A 20,928-nucleotide genomic window follows, 5' to 3' on the forward strand; every position below is an offset into this window, starting at 1 on the left:
ACGTTATCCAGTGACGTCAAACGCCGGGGGCAATGACCACTGATCTTCCGGTTCTATTTTCACATATTTCACTTTGGCATCAGAATATCAGAGAAACTGGGATATCAATTGTTCTGATTTTCCGAGACTGTGATACATTATGGGTCTTCTATGAACGCCAAATGCAGCACCATTTCTGACCTCCATGACATACATTACATACAAGTAAGATACCAACAGTACTAAGGATTCATGCAGTGCTAACAGTTTAGCTCTGAGTTCTGGTACACTTTGTACGCAAAGTTTGTGTACCCAATACAAAATGAGACAAATAGTGTAATGAGAACCATGCCATTTTAATTTCAAACCTGTTTGATATCTGCGAGAATCTGGACTACATCAGCTATGACGAAAGCGAGAGAAAGAACAATATGTATGTGTTCGGGTGCATCTGACAGAAAGAGAAAGAGAGAGAGAGGTGGGGAAAGCTAGGTAGTTTGCATGTCCACCTGAAATATTATACATTAACAAATATAATAAAACAGAGACATTGAAAAATAACAGTTCATACTGTATTTTGATCACATCGCAGATTGTATAGAATTCACACCTCTTGTCTACATGTTAGGTACTATACAGCGCCATTTTTTCCTGGGATTTATATTTGGTGTTTTTGCAAATTGAGGATCTTGATTGGAATTTAAAGTTATTGCTGTGGATGAGAACCACTTTTGATCCCTCAATATGCATTTGTAATAGATGCACTGATTGAGCCAGTGGCTTATAGAGTTACAGGCAATTACATATTATCAATGTGAGTATCTTTGTCTCTCCCACTCAGGTGATTCCATTCCCCATGTCCTGTGACATACGGGATGAGTGCTCCTGTCGGGATCCCAATGCTATTGAGAACAAAAAGGATAAACACGTCCCTTCCCTGGGGTGACCAACCTGTGCAGGGACCTCTGTTCAACGTCCCAGGACCCTTGCTCCAACACAACACAGCCAGAGTGGCCGAGGCAGACCCCCCTCCTTCATCCTCCTCTCGGCCTCCAATTTCCTGCACATGCTGCTTAACAGGCATACCTCTCCATCCATACTGCAACCCCAACCAGCTGAAATGCCTCCGACACCACATCACAGAAAGATCTAGAAAAGAGGATGGGACTCATGAGACTCCACGGAAAACTTCATTTCTCAGCTTAAAAGGAAAGTAATCCCCCTGCAATACCATCATTACAAAACATATATAGCAAGGAGGGAAAAAAATACATGAAACAGACATTTTTTGAGAGAATAAGAAAAAAAAAAAACCTAAACAAAAACATAACCAAGCCTAGCTAGCATGCCTTTTGTTCAGTTATGTGCTGGCTTCAGTGTCTATATTAGTGACCTTGCTCTACAATCACATGATTGAACCAAAGGTATTTCAAAATGTGCAAGTGGGGGATTGTGTTGTTGTTGGCTCTATGATTTGCAAATATGAAGGAAATTAAGACAAACGTTAAAAATAATCCTTAGACACTTTGAAGGCATGTCCACCACCTTTTTGGAGGGGCTAGAAGTTTGTGCTTATATCATTCCTGGTTTCAAACTGGTCAGACATTCTGTATCTCTGTCCTTTTCAGTAAACATATGTTCCTTCATAGGCACATCAGAGGCTATAGAGGTTATACCTAGCTTGGTGGGGAATGATACAGCCATATTGTTAAGTTTCAAGCCACAGATTCAACACAAAAAGCCAAAATGAAACACACAAATAGAAACAGAAATTGTCAGCTAATTGTTGAACAACCACAGAAACAATTTTCCAAGGCAATGTTATAGTTAGGGCAAAATTCTGAATGCATATTTAAAAACCTTTTTAGCATGGCTTCCGCTACTGTGTTTGCTGCTACTCGCCATCTTCATATTGTAATATCTAATAGGGTTTGACAGCTTTGTCTGCCTTGCTGCTTACAGTACCTCTTTACAGCATTCATCCACACTTGCATGATAGTACAGATACCTTCAGCTCACATGAATACAGAATACATGTTGACAACACCACATATGAAATGCACTAAGAACCCCAGAACCTCACTTGTTATTCCCATTTATCCCAACTGCCCAAGAAACATACAACATACATTGACCACGACTTAAAGAAAGTCATCAATAACACCTCACTTCGGGTTGAGGTGATTTTAGTTTCAGTTTGAACTCCTCCCTCATGGCGCTTGATAAGAACTTTGTTACCTCAAGCACTGATTCAAAATGTTTAAACTGAAAATAAAATGACTCCAGCCCTGTTCAGAATGTAGTCAATGCTTGTCAGGAGTCTGTGGCTTTTTTGATCGCACAGTACAGCACAGCACAGCACAGCACAGTCACACAAGAGTACAGACATAAAGGGCTGGATATAGGCCATGACTCTTCATGAGAATGAGTAAAGGTGGAACAAGACCATATCTGACACACACAAACACACGCAAACACGCACAAATAAATGCATACACACATCTCTTTCATTCTCCCCCTTCCCAGTAGTATTGGACTCTCAGCTGTAGCTCTGCAGGCAACAATGTTGTATATGAAAATGACATTTGGATGTATATGTCAACACAGCATTTGCAGTCACAATATGATCAAAGGTCCCTTAGATTCTCTGCTGGGTCTAGTGATTAAGTAATTAATTTAACCATTGCATTTGTCTCTGCAGTAAAAAGTGCACTTGGCTGCTCCGCACTTTTCAGTATTGTGAACTTGGGTGTCCTTCCCCACCAATTAACTTTATTAGATTATATGGCTGCTACCATCGCTTTGTATTTTGTTATTCTTCATTCCAGACACACATACACTAGTTTTTTCTCATGCACATTTGATAATGAAGGCTGCTTGGCATATTGGTCCAAATTTTGCTGCTCTTATTAGGCTGCAACCATAATCGTGGTTACAATCAGCATGATTATGACTTTTCATTTCATCCGGGCCAATGGCACGGTCCCTCTGACTCATATTAGGCTGCTATAGCATTCCAGATCATTCTCATCAGTAGGGGAATCATCATACACAGCAAGCTGTACAAGTGGCAATGTAAGATCAATTTCATGTCATTGTAGAACAACTTAGACAAAACCACAATATACAGAGAAAGTTAAAAAGGTATTATTTTCCACCAAATACAAACCAAAAAAAAAAGAAAAAAAATCAAAAATATCATGTAAATATTACTATATGTTCTTGATGGACAGGAGAGTTGAAAAATGTTTTTAGGTTTTTTTGTTTTTGTTTCATGTATTTCATTTTTACAAAATGTCATATTTAATCAGTGTTTGTATTATTGACCTCAGTTACTGCACTTTTTAGTTGCCATGTAAGAAGAAAAAGTATATCTTTCAAAAATGTTTAGAAGCTGCTATTGTCAGAATGGTGATCTGAAACAAACTGTATGATATTCGGTCATTTGACTCCCTGTGTTGCTATTAGCTTTCCTTTCATTAGTGTTTTATTTGTATCACACCCTAGATATTCCTCTCCAACCTAAACTGACTTTGCATTCGATGTTGTCAATTAAGTAGGGAGGTATTGTCACTATGAACCATATATCCACCCACTCGTCATCCATAGAGACTTCAAATCCCCCGAAAATAGGGTACACGCCAATGCATTTTATGTATAAAAATATTGTCACATATTTAAGGTCTGGCTTGACTGCAAATCTGTTTGTCTTTTGTTTTGCCCTGATGTTTGTATAATACATCATCTTAGGTTAAAGGTGTAAATTTTGGCAGAGAAACCAAGAGATGTCGAAGGAGAAGGAAAGCTTAAATGAAGAAATTCCCATTAAAAAGGGACTATTGAGAGACTTTGTAACTTTTATGAAATATGAAACTTTGTAAGGACGTTCTAACGGCTACATCATCTTCAAAGATTGCATTTAACACTTTATATGAACAAATATATAACCCTGGTAAAAAAAAGACTTGTATTATGTTGATATTATAAAATGATATGTAATATTAGTACTCCAGATACTGCTGCTTTACATAGAACTGTTACCAGTAGGGAGAGACTGACCTGCAATCACTACACTATACCAATGACATGCAGTACTGTGGTTCATCATCTGCCATTGAGGTCACTGGAAAGCCATTCCAGCCATTTGAATGGATGAATCCGAAATCTGTCATTGGATCCTTCCTTTCATTCTATAAACTGAGTAAACATAACCGTTTGTTGCTTCCACCTACTTTGACTAACTTAGAAATATCCTCCTTAACAATTACTTGTATCATCAGTCAATGTCTGGATACAACAAATGATTGTTATTGCTATCAGAAAGGGATACAGGCTACAGAATGTGACTGCATGTCAACTTGAAAAATTATATTCTTAATATTGGAGAAGGTACCCATAAGCCATAGCTAATCAAGATATTCATGGAAGGAAATATAAGATTGCGCATTGGATGAGGACATCACCTCTCTACTGTAGTCATCACAGGATCCCTTGCTGTACCTCATGCCTGTAATGTTTGCTGCTTCTATATTTTTGGTATTTTAGTGACATTTTTGCGTCTCATAACAATGGTGTAAATAGTAGAACTATTTATTGAGAGTGTTATACTTTTTTAAGTTATATTTAATGTCCATGTAAGTTATTTTTTACATTGTTCTTACAAAACATTATCGGTTGTGAGTCAAAACTGTCATTTTGTCTCTGTCATCACAATCTGTTGGGATCATTGCTGCCAAGCCTTGATCAGACGTACAGTACCCTTCAGGCCCACAACCACAAAAGAACTTGTCTCATTGGTCATTAAGTGTAGATGGACACTGCTTGTATCCAATGAGGATTCACCACATGTGTAAATGTTACTGAGTGCAGTGTATCTTTTTTCCCTTTAAAACCAGAATGTAAAGTTTTTTTTTCTTCATTTGCTTATTTTCTTTTAAATGCACACAGCCATACATACAAAGAGTTGTGAAAAAAGAACCAAGTATATAATGGTCAAGTACATAAATCCATAATATAGCAAACTATGTTTTGAGAGCCAGTGTAAGGCACGAGGAATATATGTACACGGCCGGCTGAGGGCAGGAGAAAATGGACAAGTGGCAAAGAGAGGTATCAAAATAAAGAAAACAAGGACAGGAGGTCAGAAGGCAGTCGATGGTGCCCCAGATAGAGTGTTCCGGGATGGGGGAAAAGTAGGAGGTGGGCAGAGAGAGGGGAGAGAGGTAGGGATGGGTGGGCTGCTTTTCCTGGCCTGTCTAGGTATTTGTCCAGGTGTGAAAATGTGTACTCACAGAGGCTGCCCCTGGGCCAGGGGTTGCCAGCACTGACTGGCAACAAGCCGAGGCCAATGAGTCAGAGTTTCTCTTGGGGGTGGCAGCCATCCCTCTCTGGGACTCCCACCACCCCTCCCTCCCCCCTCCTACCTCCACCTCCCCACTCCTCAACACACTGCCTCATCTGTCACTGTCAGGTATGCCTGCACAGGGCGGCCAGGGTCAAGCTGGCCCTGTGAAAATGGGAGAGGATGTTTGCCCAGCTTACAGAGCCTTTTGAAGTTAGGCTGAAGGAACACAGTTCTCCTCACCTAGAGCCTGGCTTATCACATAATATGATTTGTAGAGCAGTCTTTTTTGACAGGCTTTGATACCTCTCCACATTTTCCACCAACAGTCGCTCCTTTGTTTCTAATTTAACACCTGGTTGTTGTATTGCTTGTCTAAAAGTGGCAGAACCTTTGTGGTGTCTAACTCATTACGAAGCGACGGGGCGTGTAAGAAAGAGTGTCTGAAGCCCTGATGTTTTTTGCTCAGATAATTGTGGAGAAAAATACTGATGTGCCATCTTGTTGTAAGACATTTTCTTTGTGTATTGTAACACATGAAGTACCTCTCACAGGCCTCTGGTTATAGAATGGTCCACATATGTCTGTTTCCTAATCCCTCAATAAATAAAAAGGTGAATTGTCCTTTTTTCTAAGTGGGAAGTACAAAAAAAAGTGTATTTACATATTACGTGGATATCTAGTGGTATTACTGCGATGTTTCGTACCCAATTGCTCAACAAATATATTTTAAGATGTAAATAATAATATTATATGATGATTGTATTTGCAAACAATGTACTAACTGTTTGGGAGTAGCGCTTGGATTGATTTTTATCATAACTATTATACAAAGAGATGAACCGTGAATATGTTGTGCATTGTGTCAAAGTATCACCTGCAAGACAGAAAAAAAAAAAAAAAAGACCTGTGATGCTTTACCACACCACTCGCTGTCAGCATTTATTTGTTCATAATGGCTCAGTACAAGCACTGTTGTCAGTTGTCTAAACCATGAATTTATCCATTGAGTCATAAATTATTTATTTGTTGTCAAGATGAATAAAGTCATAATGATCATTTCTGGGTCTTAAGAGTCTAGTGAAATCGATCTTCATAATCCAACTTGACTGATCTTTATTATGCATTGAGAAGTTATTTCAAATTTGTCTTAGTTAACTGGCACCAACCAACAGCTTTAATTTCTCCTTACTTTATACTGTATATTGTTGAGTCTTATCCCTATGCCTATGAGTTTGCTGAAAATTTCACCAACACTGTAAAGGTAGCCATCAGACTCAGTAGTCTCTCCCTCCCTCTGATGGCCTCCTCTCTCTTTGGTTCTAACACAGTATGCACTTTTTCAGGCACATATACAACAGATTGGACTTTTATGTTTCAGTCGATGTTTCTCTCTGTCTTCACAGTTGCAATTATATATATTTTTGGTGCTCTGGTACATGGCAAAACATGTCTGATGTGTACTATATTTTCATAAGGAAGAGTCATAAAGATGAGTATCATGTTCATTTTGCTGTCATTTATTGTGTAGAAATAAAACACTGGTTAAAGTGAACATAAGCTTGAGGAGTGTGGTCAGTTCTTTGAAAGTTTTTTTTTTTTTTTTTGTCATTGCTGAAAACATGATATTTTTAACTTCTGTTTGCCTCTTAAGAGTAACTTTCCTCTGGAAGCCATTGAGGTACCACAAATTTATAGTGAGCACTTTCAACACAAAAAGCGGTTATACAAGAGGAACTCATTCTTTAAGCCATCATTGATACATTGGCATGGAAATGTGAGTGCTGTTCCTGGCACACCAATGACGTTAATGGCCTAATTTGTGAGAATGAACATCAAGCTACTGATTTTTAAAGTGCAGTTAATGTTGCATGACTGGAAAGAAACTGGATCTGAGCTTAAAGGAACAGTTTGTTGAGGGAGGTGGAAAAAGAAAATGCTTCCCAGCAGCTCACATGCAGAGAGGCATACCCACCTTCAGTTAATGATATAAATTAGAGTAATTCATAGGGGATAGCTGTCTGTTAGTTCAGTGACTGATTTCCACCCTTTCCAGCTCAATGTAAATATTTTTCAGCTGGATCATGTGGTAAATTGGGTAAAACCTGGGAAATAACAGCATCACACCGCATTCTACAACTGCTAACTCAAAATATGATTACAGTTATATTCATCTGAGTCTCATTTTGCCATCATGCTAATTAATTCTGATCCAAATATTTCTATTATATTGTGAAACTTCACTGTAGTGGTTTGTACTCCAGGGACTTAACTTCGGTGAGGTCTGTGTCGGTTCAGGCAAAACATATGACACATGTGCACCACATCAGCTGATCAAAACCATGTCAGATTAAGTTTGACCACTTTACATGGCAGTTCATTGAAGTCCACTCCACATTATCCTCTATGCTTCTACATGTTGGTGGTGATGACCTGTGCTGCTACCTACCTGGGTTTCACTTTATTACCGGAATTCAAATACAGTCTGATAAAAAACAAACAAACAAAAAAAATCTACTCAAACTGTTAAACTTACATACAATTTACATTACAACCCAACACAATAACACACACTGTGATGAAACCTACCTACACACACTTCTGATTATCAATGACCTGTACCATACATGTAGGGGAGACCGGGGATGTTATAACAAAGCATGCCAAGACAGTGGGTGAGAAAAACTGACAGGGGTGTGCCTGCACACATAGTTAAATCTGCATCGGATGAGGTGAGGCAGGGAAAGACAATAAAGTCCGTTGCCAAAGAATACTCTATCTGCCGAGTGACATTGAGCAGACACTGCAAGAAATTACAAAACCTCAGAGAACAAGGATCAAGACAGCTGTCCAGTGTGGGCTAAAAGTCAAAGGATGTGTTGACTGTTTATTTGACTGAGGCAGAGGTAGGCCTGCTAAGCATCTGACAGGTGCAGATAAGTGTGTTAGACCTAAGTAGGAATTGGTTACTAGTGTACGTATCAGTTCTTTATGTGTATGTATTCAGGTACTATTTTTACTTTCTTTTAGGTCAGGAAGTTTGCATATCAACTTACAGTGGAGTACAACATCCAACACGCCCAGTCATAGGATAAGAACGACATGGCAGGTCCTTATTGGTTCTCAGGCTGCATGAAAAGGCATCTTAACTTTTCCATGAGAAGTATGGAAGCAACTAGCTTGGCGTAGGCTACAAGCTTTAACTGTACAAATGTTGAGGCATTTTTCAAGAAGCTTGGTATTGAGAGTTATAGCTGATGGATGTGATATATGGAATATGGACGAGACTGGTGTTACCACCATCCAGACATCTGATTGGGTAGTTGCATGCTGTGGAGTGAAGCAGGTTGGATGAATGACTTTTGCTGAGAGAGATGCCTTGGTTTTAGTAGCATGTGCAGTGCAAGCACTGGCAAATTTCATCCCATCCTTCTGCATTTTCCCATGCATGAAGTACAAGGATTTCTTCATGCACCTTGGACCACCTGGTAGTGCTGGGAGTGATATTCTGGCTGAATGCAAAACAATGATTTTCTCTTGTTCCTGGAGCATTTTGCCAAGCATACTAAGGTCAGTCCAGAGAAGAAGGTGTTACTCCTGCTTGACAACCACAGCTCACACATTTCAATGAAAGCAGTTAATTACTGCAAGGCAAATGGGATCATGCTACTCCCTCTGCCCCCACATTGCTCACAGAAACTTAAACCGCTAGATCAGAGTGTTTATGGTCCATTGAAAACGATGGTGAACTCCGCCAAGATGATGACCATTTATGATGTGCCATGTCTTGTGAGGACAACTCTGCCCACAGCTGCATCACCCATCAACCCAGATGTTTTTCAGGGGCATGACTTTGCACCTTCCCAAGTCACTAATGGTCCAGACCCAGCTTCTGCAGCTTCCCAGCAAGACTCCTCTGCAGCCACCACAGCCCTCTGGGCCCACAAAGACTGCACCTTTGGCAGATCTACATACATCTGTCACCACTGCGACTCTCATTAGAAAGGATAGCACACAAACACTTTTTTGTTCACAGCATAGCTGATGTTCTCTAAGAAAGCTCTTCTAAAGTTTAAAAGGATAAGCACCACTGTCAAGGGCAAATACAAACACAATGACTCTGTTCTTTGTATAGCCTAGTGCATATGTTCTAGAAGAAAGTTCCTCTAAAGGTTTAAAAGTATCAGCAACAGCTCATTATTGTGGATTCATTCTTAAAAGTTATTTAAAGTCAGTTAAAGTCAGTGGGGAGTTCTTTTTGTTTTTGGTGAACCACAGGAAGATGTTGAAGTGTTGGCACATGCGCAATAAACTTATTTGGATGCATATTTTGTGGTGGGGTATCAATTTTTAATTCTTCACTCTTATTGTTACAGCTTACCCCAGGTTGTCTTACAACTTGTTGGGATAGTGGGGCAGGTTGTAACAATGGAACACCTTGTATTTGACATCAGTTAATGAATTCTGTAATATAGTTGAAGAAGTTGGAAACATTGCTATTTGTAGTAGACAAATAAGGGTACTTTGCGTCAAAATTTGAGAGCTCTGTCTTTGTTGAGAAAAAAAGTGTTACAACCCTACCAGGTCTCCCATACTGTATATATATATATATATATATATATATATATATATATATATATATATATATATATATATATATATATATATATATATATACTCTTTTTAAAAAAATTTTTTGTAACTGCAGTCTTAACAAGACTAAGATTAAACACCACACAGACTCTGAGATGTTGTACTGGTACTTTGAACTAAATGCTACTGTCAGCATGCTAACATGCTGATGTTAGGTAATGTTTACCATCTTAGTTTAATGTGTTAGCATGCTAACATTTGCAAATTAATAGTAATCACAAAGAGCAGCTGAGGTTGATGGGAATATCATTAGCTTTGCAGGTATTTGGTTACAAACCAAAGTATTGGACAAACTCAAAATTTGACCTAATGACGCCTCTAAATGAAATGTTAAAGAAACACTGTGGAGTTCTGTTGTAAGCAAACAAAAGTTATGTTTGCATTGAGTGTTACTTACCAAAACACATTGTGCAGTCTAACAATTGTGTTGAATGCATTTCCTTCCTCAAAAAACAAATGCAAAGCCGATTATTTATGAATTTTAAATTGTGTATTGTTTACATCCATGTTTACAAGCTTGCGGTCTTCTTCTTACCTATCTTTTTAGACAAACTGCTGTGTTTCTTCACATTACAGACACCTGCAGATCAGTAGAATAATGCAAAATCATTGGCAGGACTGTGTATTGCGACACCTGTGTGCATGTGCCACCTCATGGTGGTGCACAGGACAAACAAATGGCTCTCATAAAAATAAATAAATAATAATTTAAAAAAAGCTCCACAGCACTACTAGAGGTCAGAAACTCCACAGGGTACCTTTAAAAGTTCAAAGTTATCACAATTCATCCTGAGGGAGACATTAATGTCTGTACCAAATTTCATGGTAATTCACTAAATAGTTGTTGAGACATTTCACTCAAAACCACAAATGTCAACCTCATTGTGGTGTTAGAGGAAAGGTCGGGGGATGACCAAAGTCAGTTGCTTCATCTTCTGGGAATCATGAGTGTGTACAACGTTTTATGGCGATTCATCAAATAGTTGTTGATACATTTCAGCCTGGACCAAACTGCTGGAATGACCGACAAACCATCCACTAGTGTGGCTAAAAAGTCTCTCACGCCATACCTAGAAAAAAAAGAAAGAAAAAAAAAAACAATTTCCAAGCAGTATAGAAAGTATGACGTGGAAAGATTTAGCAAGATCTATTATTTTCCACCATCGTCTGCTGTGGATGTGTTAACACAAAAAGTTAACATTGTAGAATCACTTGTTTTATACTTGTTTTAACCACAAAAATATGTGCTGCAGTTCATCGATTTTGAAGTCATGAATACATTTGGTTTTGGATGTGGGTGTTCCAACATGTGTTAGCACTTTCAAGTTGAAGCAACAACATCCCGTTCTTCAGTTTCTTCTGATATGAGGTAAACACACCACAAGAGGAGCACTCAAGATTACACGAGGAGGCGTGGGAGTATCAAGTACTAGAGTATCAAATGGGGTATTAACTAACACGCTGTGATGATTATTCAATCAGCTGTTTTAAGATGTGCAATGGCAGTGTGAGTGTTATTGGATTGAAGGGACGTGTAAGTTTTTCATTGCTACATCGGGTGCCATTAGCAGAACTTGATGCAAACTGAAAGGTATGTGGTTCCAAAGTTAAGTATTTTTTAAATTAAAATTAATCAGTACGATGGCACACCAGGAAAATAACTACCAGGTGGAAAGCAACAAATAATATTCATGAAAATTGGGAAAGCTTCACAGAAAATCATTAGTAAATACACAAGGAAAACATTTGATCAGCAGATGTGGTAAACAATTTTGGAATGCATTATGTTTGTGGGGGTGTGGGGGATTAAATTATTATGCCATTTGTGAGGTTAGATTTAAATAAATGGTCCACAGCTGTTCAAGTGAGAATAACTTTTTACATTCCATTGTAGCAATGAAAGAAAAGTGTTCCGATTTATATACATTTTTAATATTTCACATTCTTCAGAAAAAAGACAATCAAAGCCACATAATAATACAGATGTTTTTTTTTCTTTTTTACAATTTAAAATTTACAATATAATAATTTATTACAATTCATATAACATGAGATGAAAATATTTGAAAAAAAGGCATTGTTTATCTTCAATAAAACAATATCCATGGCTTTGAAGATAATGATATTGGACAGAAAAATAAGGGGATTAAAAGGACCACAGTTGATCCCTACAATCGCTGATACTTCACAATTCAGTGTACAGTACTTCACATGTTTACAGTTGGCCCGACACAAACTGTAAATGTTCCTTAAAACTATTATCATATATTCACCTGCTCACCATGTTTTCTATGAGCGCTCATAAGTGAATAAATATCCAATTCTTCTGTGGGGGAGGAACTTTTCAAAGATGCATGTGATCATATTGTTACCATATTGTGACTGTAAGGTCATGTCTAATACTGCTCCTCTTATCTGTGTATTACCGCTGACTTAAATCTATTATATCGTCAACTGATACCATGATGACAAAAGTCACATTCCACTGACTAACTTATTATTAGATTACAAGCATTTTACACGGGTTTGCAGAAATCATTAAAAAATTTGCTGTAGCATCTGGTTTTTAGTTTTTTTTTTTTTTTTTACTATCAATACTGTTGGTGAGTTTAGTCACATACCAAACCCATCAAACTATGTAAAGCATTTACTTTAAAGACATCAGTGTGGCAAAAGCATTGTCTCTTTTGTCTTGGGTGCAAAATAAATTGGTGTTCAGGTCCATTTCTAGTAACATGATGACATGAGGATTCCTAGATTCCACCACTGAAGTTAGCACTAAATGAAAAGTTTATGAAGGAATGATGTTTGTATGATACCCTCTCTGTCTTTGCATAATTTCAACAGGCTGGTAGTAGCCTATTTGTCAATCCTGTTACCACACAAAGCCTTGCTATTTCAGTTGAATTTATCAAATGTAATTACAAGACTAACAACATCCTTTTCTCACTTACTGATTGCAAATTCATGAAGCAAAGCTTTATTTTTTCAATTAATGTGAACTTGAAAACAGGTAAGTGGTTCTCAAATGGCTTTAACACATTTTAATTTCTCCTTTCAAATGAAGGTATTAAAGGCAAATAAGTTATGCTATTGATTTTTCCTTTTTTCTCTCTTTTAAGTGTTCCAGGTAAGCTTCAAAGCACCGAAAAGGAACTACAATATTACATTCAAAGTATTTAAGCCAACCAGTTTTTCTCTTGGCTGAAAGATATTTTACATGTTCACACTGCAGTTTCTCACTGATATGTGCAATCACTGGCATTTTGCAGTTCAGAAATACATTTGCTCCATGTTTTCTTTTTTGTAATCTTCTGTCTTTTAATAAAAGTAGGCCGCACAAAAATACGTCTTTCGGTAGCTTTAACACAATGTCCAGTGAATTCTGAGGTTTTTTAGACTCTCCTGGTTTTCAAAGTACACCATTCACTTGAGAGATACCTGCTGCAGAGTGATGTGACGAAGTACATCAATCAATCAGTGATGTCATTTTGCAGGAAAAGAAAAAAAACACACCGCTTGTCTTCAAACTCTTGTCTCATCGGAGTTTGGTGTTGCTATATGTGTTACGCTGTACAGAAATGAGCTTTTCCATGCAGGCGGTGCGACTTTCATGTAAAGAGCCATGCCACGTGTTACTGGGAGGTCGTCCCTCTTCATTCCGGCAGTAGACATATGCCATGGTGTCGGTGCGGCTCTGGATGTAGGTGCTGAGCAGGAGGGAGCGGCAGTAGTGGCTAATCTTCTCCACTCTACGAAGGATCAAGTTTGCTTTTCTGTTAAAAGACAAAAGAATACCCAAGATCATCACAAAAATGTAATTTAAAGAATCCCATCAACATTACATTTCCTCTCAAGTTTAAATTGACATTCAGCATTGAGACATGCAGATGCAGAAGGACACATCAATGTAGGAAATTCATTTTAGAAATTTTGGTGACCATGGACATAAGCAGAATGCCTGTGAATTCTGGAAAAGGCTCTGGGCAGGATGATTCATTCCGGGATTTATTTAAGGTACGCACACAAACACACTTTTGGACACAGCACATCCCTCAACTTAGAGACTGCAGATTGGTGGCACATGTTAGTTCCACTGCTGTATGTTTACAGGGATTTGAAGAACTCAAAAGCTAGTCCCTTATACAACCTACAAGCTATTGTGTGTGTGTTGGTAAGAACAACCCATGAACAGGTACAAAATCTGCATTAATGGTTGCATGTGTTTTTAAAATCTGTACTAAATGATACATTTACATCAGTTGTGAAAATCATGATAATCAATCATGCAAATAGTTTATAAAAATTTGCAGGCGAAGTGTGTGTCACTGCCAAAAACACTATATAAGACATGCTTTTTTTTTTTTGGGTGGATGGGAAATCAGTCACTATTTAGTACAAAGAATGTTCATTTGATGCCACAAAACAAATACATGCACATAAAATATGGTATTGTGTCTGCATGAAAAGAGAGCTTTATAATGTTACCGGAATTGAAAAAAAAACTGCAAAAGTATCTCCCCTCTCACTCTGACTGGACTGCCAGCCTAGGTCAAAACTACCACATGCAGTGGCATTTTGAATTCTCGGATACTGTTCTGTCGAACACGAGAGGCAGCTGTCTAGAGTGAGTGAAACTAAGAATTTTGTCTCCAGGTCCAGAGTCTGGAGCTGCTGTTTACGACATGAAGGAGCCATATGTCAGGTCAGCTCAGTTTAGAAAAGATGCCTCACACACACACACACACACACACATACACACACACACACACACAAACACACACACACACGCATCCATTCAATACTGACAAAAGAGAAAAACAACTACAGAATACACCTATAGTAAGCCTATAAGCATTTAAGGTTGTTAAGCTCATATGGATACTGAAATGAGGAAAACACACACGGAGAAGGGCAAAATTCCATTTGTTTTGAAAAGCAGTGTCTGCTGAGCATCAACATCTGTCTTTAGTTAAGCAAGGAGTACAGACATCCTTTTCACTTATTTGCTGAAAAGGGGGGAAACATTTTCTCATTTCCCTTAAATTCTTATGTCTGAAACAACAGAATACCAAACACATAATCAAGGGAGGCTTGCAAGCACGTGAGCTAGGGACAAATTAAACATGTTTAATGTTATTTGACAAACAAAGAAACTAAAAGAAAAAAAAAAGACACATTGAAAATATTACTTGTGTATTTCAGGTTGCAACTAAGGCAACTACTGATTCAAATACTTCATGAAATATCATCAAATACGTCAATGCTTCATGTGATTTAAACAACTAAATTCTTAGTAATTGATCATAGCACAAGCACAGCTTGAAAGGAATGCAGCCCAGGACTCAAATGATTAGTGTGACTGATGTGTGGGAAAATAATTATTGTGTATTATGTGCTTTTTGTGTTTACAGTAAAAGTAAAAATAAACCAGTATCACAACGTGTCCAGAGAACAATACAATTATGAAAGGAGCTAGTGTTCAGCTGTAACAATGCCTGTGGACATTTGGGGGCTCCTGGGATTCTCGGCTCCTGGAGGAGTGCTGACTGTGCTTACGTTTCACTTGGCCATTCTGTTACCTTTTAAAAAGGCACCACCAATAGAGCCTGCTTGTAAATTACCCCAACGAGGCTCAACCCTGCCAACTTCAGGCAGTAAATAATCCATGCTCGCTCATCCAAAAGCCACCCCCACCCCCGCAGCTGCCTACACACAAATACACGTACACAAACACACCATCCAACCACCCCAATCCCTTATATTAGGGCCCAATGGCCAACCCGTGCCTCCCACCCCCCTTCACCAATCAGAGAGAGGCATAATCTTCCTACAGACCAAAGTTATTCCACAATTATTATATTATTTATGGCTTGAAAAGGAGCGCTTCCAGGCAGTGGGGGTGGACAAACCAAAACATTGGGCTGTAACTTAAGATCTTGTGTTGCTATCATCAGTGCTGGACCAGTTGGTGCCTTGTCAGACTTGCATACATGAATGTTTTTGTTCTATACTTTTTTTTTATCTTCATACTGTTTTTTTTAAGTATTGTTTATACTTCCTCACTTGCAGTTTTGTCAGTCAGTGAGCTTCCCTTTATCTCCATGTTGTTGTAATACCTCAGTGTCAGTTCACACAGCAAGCTATCAATGGGGGTGTTGCTGTTTAGAGGGTCATGGGTGAGGGGATGTCCGGGTGGCATGTTGTAGACATGGAACTTTTTTTACGAGAAAGAAGAGGAAATGGTGTTGGAAGTTGAGTTAGTGTTAGCTGACTATCAAGTTTAGTGTTTAGCTTGGCTGACAGACACTGTTTTGGCATCACCATGGTAATGCGAGGAGTGACTGTAACCCCAGAGTTTTCACGGTGACCTTGCCCACTTGCTTTCCAGTAGAAGCACTTAGGAAAGGGGGAGGGGGGAGGGGGACTGGGGCAATTGTGCAATGGTGCTCCTGCTTAGAGGGGAGGAGTGGACAATGCCATGAGAAATGGCTGAACGGTCTCAATCTAGTAGTGCCAACTCAGACAGCTTTGGCATTTTGTTATGTAAGAAACCTCAGGATGACTGTAATTGATTCAAAACAACACAACAACGTCATCAAACAAGATGGCAAGGAGACTCTGATGAATAGCATCTGACTGAAATTTCTAGACAGGAAAACAACTGTTGCGCATTAAAATACTTAGACGTCTAACTGTAAAAATGGTTTTGAGCATCTTCTAAGCCTGCTTAATAGTTGTGCTTCCATCAAAATCTTCTCACCTGGGGCCCAGCTCATCCTCACTACGCCAGACAAAGTCTCCAAACTTCTCATAGTGGGAATTGTAGTGATGCTGGACTCTATATAGCAGCGGAGGAGGGATCTCCATCAGCGTGTTATAGGCCATTTGCTGCTCCTTGCCACTGGTGTAGCCATTGTACAAGTTGTACACCTTGTCCGCTATCTCTGTGAGTAGGTAAGAGACAGACAGAGAGGAAGGAAGGATTTAACATGAGTGAGGAAAGCAAATAAGCAGATGAAAATGTGTGTGACAACAGGAGGGAAGAGCGGCAGCTGAGGTACCCAAATTTTTAGCCCCTAATATAGGTCAAGCTTCTAAAACACTGAATTGCGCACTTCCCACAACCCAGCTTGACAGTGTCTCTGGTTAGACCTACCCCGTAAACTCCCCCATACTTAGAAAATTGAATTTGACATGTGCAATTGGTGGAGTGCTCTTTTACGTTTTGCCACAGCTTGTTTTAATAACCATAGTATGTAATCATACATGTGTACACATTGTGAGAGTTGTTAGAGTTGTGATCAAAGAAAACCATTTGTGTATCCTGACCTCCTTCTTGTGATGTTTTGTCTGAAATTTTGTAGCTTATGAATTAGGAGTCCATGGGATAAAAACCTGATACTAAATGACTGCTGTGTTGTGGATTTATAGTAAGCATTTAAAAAATTGGGTCTGACTTGCTGTATATAAAAACTATAAATGTAAAAAAGAAAGATTGAGTTTGATGAAAGGGTGTAGTACCAAAAATGTACATGGTCGTTTTTAAAATGGGTAGAAATTTTAGGCAAATTGTGATTAGATGAAATTATGTAAGATATGAAAAAGATGAAATAAAAAGACGAAATAAAGATAATTACAAGAGAAAAATTCTGAGGTGAGAATACCTTCAGCTCGGCTGTCGTCCACCATCGGGCAGGATGTCCGTACTGAGACAAAGCTTGACTCAGAGTGACTGCCTCGGCTATCCACTGCGTAGAGAGTGAATCTAAAAATTACAGGAAAAAAAAAATTAAACATCCCAAGACCAAGTAACGTGGCAGAACTTAAAGTACTCAGAAAAACTTCTTGAGAGCCATTACCAGTGTACCCTTGAGCAAGACACTTAAACTTCAAGTATCCACATACAAATGGATAGTGCAAAAACAAAAACATACCTCATTCCTCAAAATGCATCAACTGACAGTGTCCACAAAAGTCAATTTGCTTGGGTTTGTTTATAGGTTTGGAGGATAACGATATTTTGTACCCAATGTTTGTGCTAGCATTTTTTTCCAGACCTTTGTGAGCTTGATGAGATGGGGTTCTTGCGAGGTGAGATTATGGATTGTGGGATTTAATTATATCTGAAAATGAGTGCAGCCAGTACCACAGAAACAGAGGAGAGAGGAGTAAAGGGTCATCTGGCTTGACTCCAAGTACCCTATGAGGACAAAGTTCTTCCCTCTGAAAATGTCAAACATCAGAATTTTTTGGGTTCCATGACAGACTTCAGGACCACTCAGTCCCCTGATAAGATACCGCAGCAAACAGTTCAAGACATTGAAACAGGAGACGAGACACACAGAATATGTAATGCATCTCAAGTAATGTAGGGCCACACAGCTCGGAATAGAAAAACAAATGACCTTTACATGTCCTTTTGAAAATGCCAATCTGTGTTCTTCTGAAAAAGTACGATGAGGAACTGGTCATACTGAATCTGAAAAAAAAAAACGGATCAAGGGGGGCACAGATTCAGACATCAATATTCTCTCAGTGGCAAAAAGAGAGAGGGCAGCTGCTACGCTCATGAACTCGCACGGCTATTTGCCGCTGCCATCTTGATGATGGTTTAAACTTAAGCTTGCCGCCGTGGCAACCACAGAGACCACACCAAGGAAACTGTAGCAGGAGCAACAGTACTTTTACTGGTTTCTGAGTTCCCTGAATTATACACCTCTTCACCAGCAGTAAACAAACAAAACAAAAACACAGAACACTAACATTGCCTGACAGCACAGCTGAAAGCTTGCTGTCTGAAAGCAGCCTCAAGACAGACATAACAATAAAAAGCACACAGATAAAGCTTGTACAAAAATGTAAACAAGACTACTGTAAGAGCTATGCTAGCAGTTCTATGAGGCAATATGGTGCTTGAGCTAAATGCTAAATCCAGTATGCTAATATACTCACAATGACAATACTAGCATGCAGAGGTTTGGCAGGTAATTATGACTGGGGCAAAGGAGGAAATCAGGTGATATTATTATTTAGTGAAAAAGTCTGCGTAGAGAAGACGGCGGGGTGTATGGATGGACCAGCAAAACATTGGAACATTGTTTTTTCAAAAACCATGACCACAATCATCCCCTAACCTTAACCTTGATGACAAATATGGAAGATTTAAAATGCCTAAATGAAATGAAACAAATCAAAGAAAAAAAAAAAACAACAAATGTGTTATTTGCATTTCTTTTTTATGTATGCATAAAGAAAATCAATGCTTCAGTAATGTGGATTCCATTCACATGTGTTGGTGTGCAGATGGTGATTGTATGTCTGATCCGTTTATGTAGAATGCTACTGGTGTTGCTTTACAGGTATGGTAGCTGACTGCGCAGTGAGTGCTGTTTGTCCTTGGTCACCTAAACCGTTATCACTACTACTTCAGGTTCAAGGTTGTATGTAAAATTTACTGTATGCATGCTATAAATAATGCACACAGCCCAGTTGCCAGAATAAAATGTTGGCATTGCACGTTTCTGCAAACCACAGATACGTTGGATCTCTATGTTTCAATACGTTTAATATGTAGCATGTCAACATTTCTATAATATGTAACACAGGGAAAGTGATGTAGTTCAGATGACATCTATATGAGCTGACTTTCATATTAGGAGGAGTTGGTTTGGGTGCTTGGCTAGAAAATTGGTTGCATGGCACAAAGTTGCAAATCCATCAAAGCAGCAGAGACCACAGTTCGAGACCACTGCTCGCTTCTCGTTTCAACCGACAAAACCGGGTATTTTTAGCGAGACGTCAGGACATTTGCAGCCGTTTTTCTGGCAACAAAACTGGGTATTTTCACCCAAACCATGATCTTTTCCTAACCCTAACCAAGTGGTTTTGGTGCCTAAACCTAACCAGACCTTAACCACAGCATTGTCACAACATAAAACATTATTCAACTGATAACAGCCATCTAATGCGATTTTAAATGACACGCGAAAAGCGATTGGAACGTAGAGATTCAACGTATCTGTGGTTTGCAGAAATGTTCAATGCCAGTGTTTTATTCGGGTGATTGGGTTGATGCACAGTTGTGGTGAAGGTTGTTTGAGTGAATTTTTTCTGGAAAAAAAAAAAAGAATTATCCTTTGCTCCACGTGCACTGTTTTTCTTACTGCAGGGGGAGTTTTGAAAAAGTGAATTAAGTATTGAGAAATGTTTGTAACTAGTTATGAAAGTATTTCAGCAGTATTTCCACAGAGTTACCACTGTAAAAACAACAAAATGACAAAAAGGAAACCACAAAACACAGTGGAGACAAAATGAACAACTGACATGCCATTCCAGTACTGAATACTTGTAGAAATACAGGAAAATAAAGAAATGAGGATATTATTGTTTTTACAAAAGTTGCTTTTCTTCCTAAACCTATTTGCCTTGTTTTAAGTAATGTCTTTTGAGAGCTGTTCCAGTGTTGTCAAATGATTGTTTTGTTTGTAATATGACCTGTTTGGACATTGCTCACATAGTTTGTCTGATCTTGTTATTCAGTAGGGTGGATGCGGTATTCCCCAAGAACCTCACAAAAGACGCACGGGCCTCGCTGGCTCCTCTGCCCAGCAAAACAATGTCAGCATGTAACAGTCACACTGTTTAAATTATGTGGCCACATAACGTGCAGATGGATACAATGAGGTGGGAGAGGGGAGGGGAGCAGGACAACGGTGAGGCGGGAATTTTATCAAGGCAATTTGTTAAAAGTTTCATTTGGGATGCAGGATGTGAGCTTGCCAGCATTTTATTGCTATTTTTGGTTGTTTAAATGGTTGGCATCAATGATAGGTACTGTTTCCCCTTTCACAGCCCTTGCAGCAATTACAAGGTTGTTATGTACAGTAATAAAGCCATTTCTGCCAGGAGATTAAGCCTCTCAAGAGATCTGCATGTGCAAGGAAATTTGACAT

The 20,928-nt window shown here is 38.8% G+C and overlaps 2 protein-coding genes across 3 annotated transcripts in view; one reads left to right on the forward strand and one right to left on the reverse strand.

Annotated features, from left to right (window-relative positions):
- Positions 1-4,960, forward strand: part of pappaa (pregnancy-associated plasma protein A, pappalysin 1a) — a 90,929-nt gene extending 85,969 nt beyond the window's left edge. For both annotated transcript variants that reach the window (XM_042396131.1, XM_042396132.1), the window contains exon 22: positions 821-4,960. In XM_042396131.1, the coding sequence (XP_042252065.1) occupies positions 821-925 (105 nt within the window). In that variant the 3' untranslated portion in view covers positions 926-4,960. The remainder of the gene's footprint in view (positions 1-820) is intronic.
- A 7,098-nt stretch (positions 4,961-12,058) lies between these two features.
- The window catches only part of LOC121885546 (astrotactin-2-like), a 287,798-nt gene continuing 278,928 nt past the window's right edge, over positions 12,059-20,928 (reverse strand). Inside the window, exons 21-23 of the mRNA XM_042395105.1 lie at positions 17,641-17,741; positions 16,737-16,920; positions 12,059-13,749 (exon numbers count right to left, since the gene is read on the reverse strand). Of these exons, the coding sequence (XP_042251039.1) occupies positions 13,512-13,749; positions 16,737-16,920; positions 17,641-17,741 (523 nt within the window). The 3' untranslated portion in view covers positions 12,059-13,511. The remainder of the gene's footprint in view (positions 13,750-16,736; positions 16,921-17,640; positions 17,742-20,928) is intronic.

Source organism: Thunnus maccoyii, chromosome 19 (assembly GCF_910596095.1).
Source record: "Thunnus maccoyii chromosome 19, fThuMac1.1, whole genome shotgun sequence".
Classification (NCBI taxonomy): domain Eukaryota; kingdom Metazoa; phylum Chordata; class Actinopteri; order Scombriformes; family Scombridae; genus Thunnus; species Thunnus maccoyii.